The following is a 16,370-nucleotide window of genomic DNA, read 5'->3' on the forward strand; positions in this document are numbered from 1 at the left end:
TTGATCATTAATGCGTACTTAAATGAATCGTGTCCGATGAAATAATATGTGCGATTCATTAAATACTCGATGAAATGATCGATTAAAAAAGTAATATGAGTAGAAATCGTTGTGAAATGTACCTCCGGTTTGGTTTCTTTACGATCTTTCGATCGCTATGCTATCAACAGTGTGATACATAATGCTTCAAAGCATTGGAATGTTTTTGATGTGCAAATCATGTTGTTAAATTTATGGTTCCTGTCCCCGTTTGGGACAATGGACGCCTCGACGGTAGTTGTCCGCTTGATAATGGCTGATTTTATTACTGGTGGAATTTCCTTGTTTATTGTGCCACTTTCAGGTTTGACGCATACTTCCTTCCCCAAAAGCTCTCTCCAATTCCCACCAATAAAAGTTACTTATTTTTCCTTGCGTAAATAGAAAAGGCGAGGCTCAGTATGAACATTCCTATGCTTCCGGGGTGCACTTTTGCAAAACAGGAATTAATTTCGGTTAAGCATCGACCGAACGAGCTTCATAAAAATAGATTGCTTCCCCCAGCGATAAGCGACAAGCGACACGAAAACAAATCCGACAAGCATCCGCCGCATCTCGCGTTTCATCGTGCGCTCTTTTGTTTATTGGGGAGGGTCACTCTTCTTCATGGTCACGTCTTGTTGCGATATCACTGACCGTGTTACTCATTTCAGCATCAATGCGTTTTCGGAGAAAATTTCATAAGCCGCCTGGCAAAGGCCCTCTTTCTTACAGCATGTGGCCACCTTGGATGAGGGTAGATGTGACCTTCTCTCAATTTGACTATTTCTGGTCGCAGCAATTTTGCGGGCATTCCGAAATTTCCGGTACGTGGGCACACCGACGATGTGAGTAGTTTTAGCATGAAGCGGTTGTAAAAAAGCAAGGGAAATAAAAACACAAACACTAAAACAGTAACGGTGTTGGCATATACTGAGCGGTGGAGAAGCCTTGAGAAGTCAGAAGCCATTAACCAGTGGTGTATTTGCATAATCACATAATCAACAGTGCCTACCGACTTAGAATTAGTAATCAACATCGTCACATGGTCGGTGGTTGGACGAGGTCGAGGTCGGGATGGTTTTTGCTGGTGCGGTAATTTATGCCATACCATCAGCAGTGGGTACTTCATAGGCCTAGGACGTAGGGTTGGCTTGATCCGTGAGTAAAAGTTTCACGATATTGCTACGATTATTTTTGGAGTTCATGATTTGAGCACGTTGAGCTCATAAGTTTTTATGTAACTAGTAGAACATACTTCAATTTTGTGAAATACTGTTATTTGAGTCTTAATCGCTTCAACACATGTAGTTTGCCTAATTGTGTGCAGAACTTTTTAAATTCATAACTTAAAAAGTCTAGACTTGAAATATTAACACGTTCAGATCGTGTATCATTCACAGGAGCATGGGCAGTTAAGTAGAAATGATTGATATGAAACTAATTTGCGCTTTCAAAACTGTAACTTTCGTTAAGTGATACTGGTTATCTGTCAGTGAGCGCAATATTGGACTGTCATTAATGATGAACGGAGGGAAAAAAGGAAAAAAATTAAATGCCGGACACTGTTTGACCAACAAGGAAAAGTCTTGTGGATGCTGCTATGACCGGAAGAGAGATACCAGCTGGTGACCAAAATTTAATATTGTACATCCGTACGCTGTCATGTCAGCGGCCACGACGTTTGATGGTTGACAATTTAGATTTGGGTCGTTTGAATAATATCCTTGCCCTTTGTTTCTTCAGTACATTTCAAAAAAGCATTTAGAGTGATTAGTATTTTTGTTTTTGTTTTGAAAAGTATATCATACAAAACAAACGCTCAAACAGAAACAAAAGCAACCATAGTTAAATTCGAATTCTTTAATTTCTAAATTTGTGATGACTCTAGAAGGCTTTCGTATGTTTAACCCTCTAAAGTGAAGGAATTCCGATCAAATCGATAAAAATAAATTATTTCAGTTTTTTTAACGCCGAAACATAAAGTTGTTCACGTTTCAACATAAAGTGAGTTGAATTTTGAAGTGGTAATCAAAATTGTTTTTGTTTCGTCTTACTTTCAACAACCGCCGGACACCAAACCGTTACTCTTGCCACAGATCGTGGATCATTTATCACTCCGGTGTCAGTAAAAATCGTTTAAACATGGCATATAGCTCTTGTCGTTATTTTTTCTCTTCGTTTTGCTACCAGTTAGTACACAGATACCACCACCAGCTGACGGCAGCTAGGAGTAAACTTTTCCAATGATCGCACTGTTGTGCGCGTTCCAGATGTTGCTTGCTATGGATGCGAAGCTGAACGAAACTAGCACGGTATGGTATGTTTACGAAGGCAACTACCACACAGTGAAGAAGGAAAAATCATATAAAATAGCTTAAAGCATGTACACAAATCAGTTCGGTAGTCCAATGGAGACGAATGCTATTCAGCACACAGTGTTTGCATATGGTGAAAACAGACAAATTTTGTAGCGTGAGCCCACCAGAAGGTTGATAATCGCGAAATTTAACAGCAAAGCTCAAATATGCCTGCAAATGTGGGGAAGACCACCATCCGATGTTATCATGAACTGTGTCGCGAAAAGGACAGCTATGTATTAAAAGCAAGGAAGATAAAAGCATGCACGAAAGTTAGATTACAAATAAGAAAATAAAACATCCCAGGCATTGAGAAGTACAGAACGAGCGCATTTGGTGGGTAATGTTGGCACCGATATACGTGAAAAAAGCACTACATTAAAGGCATGCACACCCACTGAACGAGTGACTTTGTGTTCCAGACTTTGCGATAGTATAGGTTTCCATTGCTGGCTGGACTTAAATACAATCAACCCAGTGCTGGCCAACTTATCCAGCTGTGAATTGGGGTCAGCTTTTCTGATGGTTCATTTTTGCACTGTCTCAACAATCGTAAGTATCCCTTTCGTTCTTGCCTTGTGAGCAGAAGGACTACAGAGCATGGAGAGACTACTTTGTTTCACATCCTCATCATCAGCATCCACTTGACCTATTATTTCGTTTCGAGCATGTTCAGCATAGGAGCAGCTTTATGCTTTCTACTTGACGGTTTTTATTAAGAGCTAAGGGGTTGTTTTTTGCTCGCTACTTGCGAGTTGTTCCTGGTTGTATCCACACAGTAACGTTCGATAATGGAAAGGACAGGAAGTGAATTTCTTTTTCATGTCTAAATCACTTCTTAAACAGTACAGAAAGCATTTAAAGAATGTTTAATATAACAAGGTTGTGGAACGTATCCTACTTAACTTAATATGACTCTCGCTAATAGGACAGACATCATGCAGTAATGACTAAATGACATCCATTAAGCTGCGTGTTTCACTTCACTTAAAAATGTCGCATTAAACACATTAAGGAAATCTGTTCTTTATTTCTTTATAAACGCAACACTTCATAATGAGAAAAAAACGTTTTCATAACAAGAATTAATTTTACCCACAATAAACTGACACCTTCCCCTCCCTTCTAGCAGCTTTCCCTGGCCCTTCCACATCCTTTTAGCAAACGAACTGACTCTAGTACAAACGATTCACCCATTAACCAGAGCACCTGCGAACAGATTTCGGCAAATGACTTGTGAAAAGACTTGTCATAAATTAAGCACGCATGACATTGAACTTTGCCAACTTCCTCCTGTGGTTTTATTTGTGTGTGAAAACCGTGACGTGAAGATTTAGCACCGCCGACTGAAAAATTCCAAGGGGACAAAGTTTATTTGTTCGCTCTTGCCGTAGCGAAAGGTTGACAAACCACCACTAAGCACATGCGAAAAAAAACGAACAATGACCCGAACACGACAACATTAGTACTGGAATATACACCAGCCACCCAAATCATGATGTTTAACGTTGTCGCCAACAGGAAGGACTTTCACTTGCGAGAAAAACTTGGGGTCCAAAGATTTTCCAGTTTGATGCGAGGGAAATCAATAAGCGGAAATAACATGGTCTGTTGTTTGGTTTCGCCGGGGCCGAAGGAATGAGTCAAATATTTATTGTTATTCCTGTACGGTATTGTTGTTGTTGCCGTAAAAGCGAAAATAATCGTAAAAATTCTGGTGACCCTTGACGATGGTTTTTGGTGATATTTCTGCTTTGTTGGTAAAATATTGTGGTGCAAGTGCTGGAGAATTCAGGCTTACTTGAAGGTTCGTAACTTTCGACCTTGGAATAAAGTACCATGCGTCTCCATTGCTACGTAATGAATTTTGTTCGCTATTTGTTAGTTCACTTAATACAAGCAATTTGGACGAGAAAAGGAAACTGAGACCGTGTTTATCAAATTGAATAAAGCAAGTTAAACCAAAAAGCAAGCTATGGTTATGTAAATTGAAAGATAATGATTGATTTATTCTGTGGATTGGATTTTGGTGTAATAAATCGAATACCCGGTATCTGGACCAGAACTGCGTAGAGAGGAATAAAATAATTGCATAACCATGTTTCTTCAACTTTAAAGGTTTCTATCAAAAATTTATTTTGGTCTTTGGTAAGTTTGGCCGTCAAATATTACCATACCATAGTGATAAGATACTGAATGAAATTTCGCTGCACCAGATTAAGTCAAGAAAATCTGTTCATTTTCCAGTTGATAATTGACATGAGCACGATGCGGAAAATGTTCACTTATCTTCACATCGGTAAATAAGCGATGCCTGCCGTGGCATAATTTTCATCCCAGCAAAAACTGGGTGAATCCTTGCTGTATTAACTTCCACGTCTTTATTTCAAATCCCGGTGCCGGTATCAATTGGCAATATCTTTCGGGCCGGGACAATTTAGCTGCCGCAAAGGATGCCATAATCTCCATTATCTGCTTTCCTCTCCTCGCTGGAAGCAACGGAAATGTCAACCGCTGCGAAAGATGTCTCGCAGATTAATCTGTTACATTCGCTTATCGTTCGAATGCCAATTAGAACGACAGATGAAAAAAGCGAAAGGGATGTATAAAATTCCGTGACGATGCTGGATTATGATTGCGATTGAACGGTCGTGGGAATCATCCTGTGCTAGACATGATCACAACATCATAAATGGAGCCAGATTTTCAAAAATATATTCTTGTTAAAATGCTACACAAAAGCCTTTCAAGAAGGGATTTTAAATTCGCTACATTATACTTTTGGAATACAATATCGTAACTGTGAATGACGGCACTGTTGACATACGTGATCCCAGCAGGAGACTGGGCTTGAATGAAGTGAAATAGTTTCCCATAATCATTTGCCTCTAATGGCAACCCCGCCATAATCATCAGCGGGTAGTCAGTGAAGTGATGGTGCTTCTACAATTGTTAAAATGAATATAGCTCGAACAGCGAGCGTGTCCAGCACCTGCTGAGCTTAACCGAAAAATCAGGCTATTTTCACCACTCTTCAAGGCTGCGATTCTGACGTGGGTGTAAACATAATTCCCACTTACACAGCTCACCGGCTATAACAAAATGCAAATTCAACGTCCTGGACGAGGGCTTTCGAGATCCACTAGCGTCCACCCTGCGGCGAGAGTATTTGGGTGTGGTTTAGCTTTTTGGTTGGTGATAGTCAACTGCTCCAAGAACAATTTACCTCCGCTGAACAGTTTGATGTCCTTCCGTACCCAAGAACTGCTACCAGAGTGTATGTCGATGTTGAAGTATACGCTAACACGGTGCGCAAAAGGAACTAGCTTGCATTAACGCTTAGTAGACACGGTCGGTTGTCGGTTATAGCAACTTAACAAACGTTCCCTTCCATCGAGCCCCATGTACAGACGCCACCCACTCAAACCCAGTGAGGTCCATTTTGCATCCTCAAAAACAGCGGGTACACCAGTTCGTGTGAAATGTTCCAAGAAAAACTTGCACGGGGTCTATTCGAAGCTGTGAAGCTGTATGTTATTTTACGGAACTTTTTCCCTCCGGATATCGATCGAGAGAATCTCATTCCGGGAAAGCTAGGGGTAAAGTTGGAATAGGATGTTTTCCTTTGTGTACTTGATCCGCGGGGTTCCGGCCCTTTCATCCATACACACCGGACTTACTATACAGGATCTGATAAATGAAGGAAAACCAGAAATAGCAGACCAAGACCCCCTGAGGTTGTAGTGCCGAAAAAGAAGAGGCGACCTTCATACACGCTTCACACGCATAGGTGCGTTAGGGTCGAAATATTCATAACGGTGCGCCTTTGAGAGCAAATTTTACCAATATATCAAATCCGTCTAACTGTGTACAATAAAAAAAAGGAGAAAAACTCACCGCAAACGAGACTCCCTTCGAGGCACAATCTCACCGATGGCAATGTGCTACGAGTTTGGTACCGGGGAGGGGTTTGCTATCGAAAATAATATCCATATCATATATCACCGTTTTATCGTACCCGTAGAATAATTTTTATTTTATTACATTTTCCATCCTTTCGAACATAACCGATATAGCATACTAGCTATATTTTTATACTTTTATTCCCATGCTGTGAAAATGTAAAAGCAGTAACAAATTGCTTCGCGGATGTGAAGGAAAAAAATCTCTCACTCATAGGGCAGGATTAAAGCCGGAGCAAACGAAACTGGTAATGGTAATGGGTGTATGAATTTTATCTGTAAAATCATACCCTTTTTCCGGTTCGTGTACGGTTGATACTGGTTGATCGTGAATATTTTAGCATAATTCCAGGCACAGCGAAAATGAAACCCACGGTTCCGGAATGTGTAAAACTGAACAGTTCTTTTTACGTACCGATCTCAGTGGAAGGATCCGCCGGTGTGACAAAGTTCGAGTGTTTCGGGTGAGATAAATGTGTAAAATATTCCAACCTTTCCCGGAATAGCAGGAGATTATCAAGTGGAAAAAGTAGTCAAATATTCGTTTCGATTGATGGAGCTTGATAAGATTGATAAGAGTCTCAGAAAAAGACTTGGAGAAGAAAATTTAAACTTTTTACGCCTTTCGTTGTAGCATTCCTTATTGTGCTGAATATTTTATCTGTCCTTTAGAGAACGACAGAATTAATTAAACAATGCAAGGTTTTTCAGAATTTCGGAATAGTCTTATTCTAATGTTGGACGGTAAAGTTTTGGTAGTGTTTTTTTTTATATAGGCATCAAACACTGTACGAAGTATCTTTCTCTTTTTCCACATTTGTAAAGAAAGAATCTTCACCAACAGTATATTACATTCGTTAGTGGCATGTAGCTGATTAACATCCGGCGTCCTATATCCCAACGCATCATTTTGTTGGATGTGTACAAGTAGAACACTTGACACAAACAGCACAAATGGCATCAACACACCATCATGAAAGCGGAAATTTGAGATACTAAAGTTTAACCCCAAGACAGACACCGTGCGATTTGCCACTTGTCGAACGGATGCTTGAGTAGGGCAGTGTGTAAATTAAAATTGAGTGCCGTCGTCGCCTTTACGCCCGATTGGGGATGACATTTTACAGAAGGCATTCTGTAGGCGTATGGCAGGGTGTCGACTTAATTCCGTGCGAGATAGCACCGGCTGTGGATTACCGGAACGGCACGAATCGGTACTCATCGCGCCCACCGTAGTGTAACATTTATGCGAAACAAAGCATCCGGCCACTTTCCGGAGTCTCGACCGGAAGACAAAGTTGTCACGTCCCGCATGCATGACAAATGCGCGACCTAAGCGCAGTTGCGAGTGAGGCGATAAGTTTCACCGGGGAAAAAGGACATGTATGGACGGCGTGTGTGTGTTCGGGTGCGTATGTTGCAAGGATATATGGAAAGGATCAGCACGTGTAAGCCCTTCTGCAATCGGATTGGTCCGCAATGTAAACCGAGAGGTTGCCAGAACTTTGCAAATAACCGCACCTACGAGCGCATACATATTAACGTTCAATCATTGACATTTGATTTAAATCGCTCACGATCAGATCCAGAATTGGGCCACTCAGCAAAGGTTCACTTTTCAGGGTTGGGATACGGATTAGACCTAAAATCGCTAGTTGATCTGCCTATTAGAAGGGTTTTTTCGACTTTTGGATTGCCGTTGGACATATCTACCCCGAAAAGGTGTGTCCGGAACCGATGTCTACGTGATGTCTATTGCTGGCTGTCCTGTTCTTACCTGGAATTGGAAACGAAACGAAAATAATCATGTTAGAAGTGTTGTAAGCAGTCAAACCAATGCACGGATAATTTAACAACTAATGAAACTTTAGCACACAATTTTTGGACACCGTGGTTCTGCATCGTACGGTTGGCAAAATATGGCAGTCGAATAGATTTAACCTGAAGGAGAGGGAACCAAAAGTACACGCTCATTAAAATAAATCCCCCAGCAAAACTGTTACCGCAATATTGTGTCACCGGATGTGAGACTGCCAGCGCACCCACCAGTCCGGAGAATGACCTCTGACAGAAAAATAGCCGCACGATTACGGGTCTGCCCCGGTGCTGATGTCGGGAACGGGTACAGCAACCATCAATAAAGCTCGGGCGACCTTTGATCACAGCGGCATTATCATGGGGCGATGTCGCACCAGCTTCCGGACGGTACCGGTATATGGTCCTGATGATGATAATCATACTCTACCCGCAGAACCCGCCACATATCTTCACAAACCCCAACAGTTCCCAACAGTTCTCCAACCCAACAGTTCTCCTGGCTGTTGGGTGGATTCGGAGACAAATGTTTGGTTGCGGTTACGAAACCTTTGCCCCTTGCGCCGTTTCGATTCAAGCGGTAGTGTATTCTTAGTACGGTGTAGACCATCTAGTCTGTAGTCGAGTTTGGCCCACTGTTTGGTAATGTTAATGGCGGTTTTCGTGAAACACTGCTTTATTATTTATCATGCAACCAACAAAGCAAAAGCATAAAGATTTTGCAATGCTTTTGAGTGATCCGGCCATTTGATTGTTTACTTTAGTTTTGCTTAGCATCCAAATGTCAACAAGATTTGTATAACAATATGAAAAAACTAGTAGAATTACATTACATTACATATCTTCAGAGATCAAATCAAATAAATTGTTCCCATAGCATTGCTACCTCACAAGACACCATTGCTATTCCACATATATTTCCAACCTTGCATGTTATCTCAAATTTCAAAAATATTTCATCTAAAGAATATTTCACTTTTCATACTTTTTCGGCACAAATGTCCCTTCAAATCTCGTCAACTCAATATTATGTTGTACACCATTTCTTACGCACTGTCAATTCAGACACACGACGACTGGCAGGAAGTTAGGCCAGCTTTAACCTAACATTATTTTTCCTTATTTGTTTCTTTACTCATTTTCCCTTTTTTGTCTCACAAATATCCTTCTTGTACCGGAACATTCGACAGGACCAGTAGGAAACAAAATCCTAAAAAAAAACAAAACGGAACTTCAGCAAAGTGTCAAAAGCAGCATAAAATATTCAATTGGACAAAAACGTCCCAAAGTGAAGAAAGCACTCGGAAGCATTGCGATCGCTTTCTCCCATAGAAGAAGAAAAAAAAAGGACCGTTGAAAGGCAGAGACGACGTGAGGCGAGGTTTTAGGTTAATGATGGCTTTAGAAGGAAGGTTTTCCTGTCCCGTTGCAACGCTCGGGAGAGCCGTCGACAAGCTGGCTTCCTTAAGGGGTTTTCTCGCGCGGGTCCGGATGTTTCGGCTTACGGGATGGAGTGAAGGAACCTTAAGGTTTCGCCGAACGTTTTGCCGGTGGGATAAGCCCGGTCGGTCGGTTGTCATGTATAATTCAGAGATGGGGGAAAATGAAACAGCACACCGTACGGACAGTTTCTCCGATGCCGATTGCTGCTGGTAGTAAATTTCTGGGTTTTACTAAGATATCGTGCAGCTGCTACGTTGTGGTAGAATGGAACTTTTGTTGCAAACTATCACAACTTATGATGGTAGCTGATGGGGAGTGTATTGTGTTCAGACAGAAAATCATTGTTAATGACGATGGGTACGGTTGTCGAAATGTCCATAAACACATAAATTGTTAACCGACGTAGAGTTAGAAGGTTTTCAAAAGAGGATCAGAAATTATAATGGATTTTTTTTATTTCATTAGCTCGTTCATTAATTAGCTCCAGCAATGCACGTTCGAAATTTTCCTTGTTTCTTGTAATAGAAGACTCATCTTTTTTGTATAAACTTAAAGCATTTATTTTCGAAAAAGCATGTTTGGTTTGATTGCTCTTTTATAGCAAAGTAAACATATTGTGTCAGTTTTACCAAATGGCTGCCTGTTTAAACAGCTACCAAAAAAGTAGATTTTATTATAAAGTTTATTACTAACTAACGTAACTTTCGTAACGAACTACTGGGCAAATATCTGATTGTTCGTTGAAGTCAAGCGCTACAAGCTGGATTCGGTTGTAAGTGATTGCCGTTCCATTTCGCTTCATGTTATACATGATGCAGAATTTTGAACTTCGTCAATATCAAAACAGCAGTTAATTGAACGGTGTTCTTTGTGAAAATTGTTATACGGTGAAGAGTAGTCCTGCAGTATGTAGAAAAAGCTGTCCGTAAGAAATGTAAAGATACCAAAAATACGCAATTTTAGGCGCAAACAGTGCGTGTATTTTTCGCCCCAACGAAAGCTTTAAGGCTGTAAATATTCATTTATACTGACATTCATAAATTCCGAAGCGCCCAAATCCGGGCCACAGAGGCTATTGGGTGTGTTGTGCTTTCCGGTATACCCAGCAAAAATCTCTCCACTAAAACGCGGTAAAAAATCAGAGCGTCGACGGTGGAAAAGGTTTCAGTGAAGCAAAAATGAAAAAGAAAAAAACCGAGAGCATTGGAGACGCAAACGACTAGCAATTTCGGGCCAATGTTGCCAAGTTGGTGTTGCCAGTTAATGTTTCCGTCACATAGAAAAAAAAAACACAGTGGGAAAAATCGTTGGGAGGACCCATCGAGTCTCAGGAAATATAGAAACGTTTGGTTGTTTACACATCACTCTCGGAGAATTACTTGCTACAGTAGGAAATTTTGAGAATTCTGTGTGTTATTTGAGATTCACAGCGCCTCGCATAAATAATTGAATGCTTCCTTTTGCAAGTAATAGAAGATAAACAATGTTTAAAAAAATGAGTAAAAAATTTCGATGAATTGGATTACCGGAAGTGATCCAAGATTAAATTTGTTTTGCTGGGAGGGATGGGAGTAAAGATAGAAAAAAAAAATAGAAGATTCGTATTAAACTATTGCTTTGCAATTTTAATTTCACTAGGTTAGCTGTTATTTAACCGAGTGGGATGGTCACAACGTTATCACACTTTGCTCGCTAGAATTTGAAAGAAATTTAACCACACGATGCTCAGTTCATATACAAAACTACATCTTGAAGACGCTCAGCACGATCCCTTAGTGTGCTCTGGCATAAAAGTAATAATAAAGCACTATGCATTATGCATTTTGGAGTACAAAAGAAGATAAAAGGGACAAACAGGCACCAGAACAATGAAGATGCTTCATTCTACTGCACCTGGTACAAAACGGTTTGCGATAAAGGAAAAAAAGATCATCTTCTTGTATCATATAATAAGGAACTGTTTCAGAAAATCGTTCTTCCCGTGCCAATGTGTCCCTGTTTTTTTTTATAGTTTCACTGTACAATCTCATCACATTCAGTAATGGCTTAAATGTGTTTCAGCTGTCTTACAGATGGTTCTGCCCACAGGCAAACGAGCAAGCTGTTTGTCATGACAGTTACAGGACGAAAAACACCGAGACTATGTTTGGAAGCAGCCCAGCGCTGAATATCTTGCCAAACCTGTGCCTTTTTTTACCGTGCTAACTAAGAGTAGAAAAAAAACTTAAATTGCTGTTCAAGGCCGGCGGAACGGTTGAAAATTAAAACAGGTAGGGAACATTTTTTTTTTTCAAAATTTACTACTACCATTCCGTAAATATTATTTTAGATAAATAACATCAACTCTGACAAGAGTCTTTATTTAAACAGTGCAGTGTAACTATCAGCTAAGCTTATCAGCTAAGCATCAGCATCAATGAAGCAAAGCAATTTTCATATGCCATTTTTCAAAACGGAATAGTTCCTAGACTACTAGAAGATCGTATGTGTAATAAGAAAATTAATCTTAATTCGTCAACTATCTTTTACAACTGTGATTGACAAGCAACTGCCTTACTAGCAAGAATGTGCACAACGTCAATTTGATAATAGACGGTGTAATGCTGAAGGGTAGATATTATTCGAAAAATAAAGACTACCCATCAACGAACACAAATTGATCATTTCTTGTGAAAAGATGAGGGAGAATGTTCTCCTGCAAAACACCAAATTACACCGCAATCCGCTACCAGCACTGCTTCCATTTGAAGGAAATTACATTAAAATTGAGTATCATCGAAAAACTTTCCCACCTATGAGAAAACTCCAATGGGAAACTAAGCATCTGCTTGTAGCTTAGTGGTTTCTATGGCGTGTATTCGGTGTTGAATGAAAACCGTGTGGTAAATATTTGAACAGCTCCCAAGTTCCAGGAGGTAAGATTATCATTGATGCGAGAAATTAAATGTAATTCGGTGCGATGTACAATTCAAATGACTGTCGATAGTTGGTCCTTTTTCACCCAGAATGCCTACGTAACCGTGGGAAATTTAATGTTCTTTGCTTTGATTTTAAGCAGAACGGAACAGAAAGTAATTAGAATCCATTTATCTAAATATAATCGTCCGGAATGATTAAGAAAATTGATGATGGTTTTGTTGCCATGTTTTGGGGAGCAGCAGTTGTTCCACTAATTAAAAAACCAAAACATACAATTAAACATGGCACGTTTGTCGGCAGTATTGTTTGGCAACGGGATCACTTTACAATCTGGTTCGATTTACTGATGAAGGAATTAATGATTTTTTAATGAGTACTGTGCGTGGGTGAATATCACGGTGGGAAATGTTTCGCGCCCGGGTTAACCAGCGGAGTGGTCCATTTTGGATGGACGGGAAAACGGCCGTAGGGAAGCGTGATGAGACGTTGTTTGTTTACTTGTAGCTGCCCATTTGAAAAAGGACGCTATTTATAGATGGGTCCATGTGCTGACGTAATCAAAACTATGCGCCTTAGGGTTGCCCCAAAGGCGTCCATACACCGTTTGCATGCCGTGTACGCGACGGGGACGAGATTTATTCAATTATTTGTGTTTACATTTGCTTTCCCCTTGTTGGCCTTCCTTCACGGAGCGTATAGTTGTTTGCAGGAGCGAGCCAAAAAAAAAAGAAAATGTGAACTCAATATACTCTTTCAACTGCCCACAAACCAGGCGCCATGTGCCCAGCCCGCACAGTGGTAATGTAAACCCATTCGACTAGGAAAACCTTGTGGACCGAAATCAAACATTCGACGTGCCAACGATGCGTAACATTGGATTTGGAGAAAAGCGTGGGGAACCAGGAATCAAAATTGCCCGACAAATAGACAACATTCAAATGTCCCAAGAGTCACGTATTTGCTTTGCTCGCGTATTCGACCGGGGATGGGTGAATTCGAAACACTTTGTTACTCAGGGAAGAACGGTTTTGGCCGTAATTTGATCGTTTGCTCCACAGGTCTAAAGTTGGATCTGTAGCGAAATGAAACCGAAATCCTCAAGAAACACCTTACGCTTGTGATGGTAGTGCAATGTGCGAAAACAGTGTCATCCATCGGATCGTGTACAATTACTACGAAGGAATCATTCAAGCATCGATTTCCGTTTGATGTTAAAATGATGCGTAACGGTGGGTAATAATAATAGATAATATAAAAAAATAAATGGTCTCATTTTCAAATCTGACACAGTAAACGTAGGTTTTTTTTAAAGTATTAAGATATATTCCATGTTCAGCAGCTAGCTCGGTGAATACTTTCACCTTGAACGACAGTTGTCTGTCAGGAGATGAAGCATAATTTTTCAGTCCAATGCACCAATTTCAGCCAATAGATAACGCTATAGGAAGAGGTGATTGTTTTTTTTTTTTTTCAAAGAAACAGGTCTCAAAGTACTTAAGCACACTGACAGGATATGTGCATTGGAAGAAATATGAAAGAAAATAAAATGGGGTTTCATTACCTTTCGTTATAAAAAATAAAATGGAAGAGAATTGCACACATTCTGGCGTACAAAAACTTTGCGCAAGGTAGGGCGTTCATAACTGCTTAAGTCTTTTAAACGTTTTACAAAAGGCGCTCAAAATAATAGCTCCTTGAGTAACAAATTCTTAAAAGTAATTTTTAACCCGAAAAAACATTTAAAACAAAGATTTTAGTATTTAATTGCACGATTGGAGAAATGATCGGTTTCGCCATGAAAGTGCTGCAATCTAAAATTTATTACGCCAGTCGCTTGATATCGGTTAGTTATTGTTCTAAGATTATTCAACGATTTCAACCGTCCCTACAACGCGGCACGACATTTCCATTCCCATCCAGCCCAATAGGCGAACGCCGGTCCAATCACTTTGCTTTCTTGGAAAACCGATAGAGAACCACAAAAGCCACCAGTTTCCCTGTTCGACGCTTGTCGCAACTTTCAGTGACGTGCCAATAGAAAGGGTTGAATCTCTCCATCCCAATAGCCAGGCCATCATTAGCTTCACAGTGTTTGAGAAAGCTTGTTCCCTATCGCTACAGGATAGCAAAAAGAGTATGACAATGACTAGCTGTTGTAAGACAGCTTCCGGCAAAAAGCTCCCTTCATTTTCCACCCAATCCGCTACGTGCCTGCAGGTATTTGTGCATATGTATGTATGTGTGTGTATCCAATCTTGGTGTTAATTTTCCGGTTGGTCGAATTGCAACCAGATTGTCAATAGTGTGACTACCTACGGGTATTTTCCTCCCGCAAAAGCATGGAAAACTAACCGTTACATCCGACAGTTACCCGATATGAATGATGGAAAATGAAACCACAACGCCACCCGGGGGGTGACGGAGTGTGGTTTCGATGGAACAGATACGGGTAATAGTTGAATATGGGTTGATATGAATTATTTAAACAACGTCTGTCTGTCGAATATGACACGACCGGTACTTGTGGTGTCGTTCGAGCGCCCGCTGGCGATGGTGTTCCAACCAACACGAAGTGATTTGCGGTTAAAGTCATGCAATGCTGATTGTTTTAAGTTTGTGAAGAAACACAATCAAAGAGTCGTTTGTTTAAAAGCACTTTAAGTGCACTTCTACCGAGTGTGCAGTAACAATTGGGAAATACTAATCGATTTATCTGTTTCACTTTGCTGTTTCCGTGCTAAACAATCCATTACCTTTCCCGGCAGCCTTGTTTGGTGACGCACCCTTGCTGCCAGCATTCTTCTGCTGCACGGCCGGGCTCGCCTGCTTGCTTACACCCTTCTCGGGGTCGCCACCGGTGGCTGGAGTTTTGTTGCAATCCTCCGCCATATTGCTTACAGCACTCTTTACACCCACTTTACAGCTATCGCGTTTTTCACGCTCACAATACGCGGTCACTTACGCACAATTTTACGCAAACGGATCACGCGGGGTTGATGAGCTCACTTATTCACAATTTTTTTTTCACTTGGTGTTATGTTGCAATACCTTCAAACACACGGAAACTTTTGATTATTTCTGATGGCTGGTGCAATATAAACAAACGTTTTAATTTATAATTCACATTTACACTATTCGTGATAATTTTTCCTTGTACAAAATGAAATTTCCTTTTTGCATTAACACTACTCGTCCATCACATTACTCACTACTCAAACAATCATCAACTGTGCTCTATGAATAAAAATTACTTCTATACACGAAGTGTTCATTTTCACAACCACATCCATTTACAGTCACTTGATCGGATATAGTTTCTAAGGGGCACATTTTCCCTTTTGTGCTTGTTTAAAGCCACTTGATGGGGTTAGGGTGTAGCACAAAATTATGAAAAAAAATCTACCCGATCTCGATCTTGCTCGAACCGATGTTGCGAACGATCTATTACAATTTGCGACCAGCCAAAACTGTGCTGATTTGCCAGTGACCGCGAAAAATTAAAACATAACTACGGAGCAGAGAAACAGATTTGCGATCTTCTCTTCCCATGTGTGTGTGTGTCAGTAGGTAGATTTTCGAGTGAGAGAATGAGAAGAAGTTATCAGGTCTCTTCGAGGTGGTGATTTGGTTGTTGTTGTTTTATTGCGCCCCGGTCATGAAACGTGACCCTCACCTGTTTCCAAGTTTTCAAAATAGACACATGTCTCCGAATCGGTATGGGGCCGTAACGATCGTAACGGTTGAATTTGAAAAAGTTCACCCGCCCATATCCGGTGGTTTGTGCAGAAACGCGCCAATGATTAGCGCATGACACGAACGGTAACTTTTAGAAAACATAAAAATAATATACGAT

General features: G+C 40.5%; 1 protein-coding gene across 1 annotated transcript in view; it reads right to left on the reverse strand.

The window, feature by feature from the left end:
* LOC128706912 (solute carrier family 12 member 4) overlaps positions 1–15,406 on the reverse strand; it is a 50,945-nt gene extending 35,539 nt beyond the window's left edge. The window contains exon 1 of the mRNA XM_053801854.1: positions 15,271–15,406. Coding sequence (XP_053657829.1) covers positions 15,271–15,406 — 136 coding nt within the window. The remainder of the gene's footprint in view (positions 1–15,270) is intronic.
* Positions 15,407–16,370: the final 964 nt, after the last annotated feature.

The sequence above is a fragment of the Anopheles marshallii genome, chromosome 2, assembly GCF_943734725.1.
Source record: "Anopheles marshallii chromosome 2, idAnoMarsDA_429_01, whole genome shotgun sequence".
Taxonomy (NCBI): domain Eukaryota; kingdom Metazoa; phylum Arthropoda; class Insecta; order Diptera; family Culicidae; genus Anopheles; species Anopheles marshallii.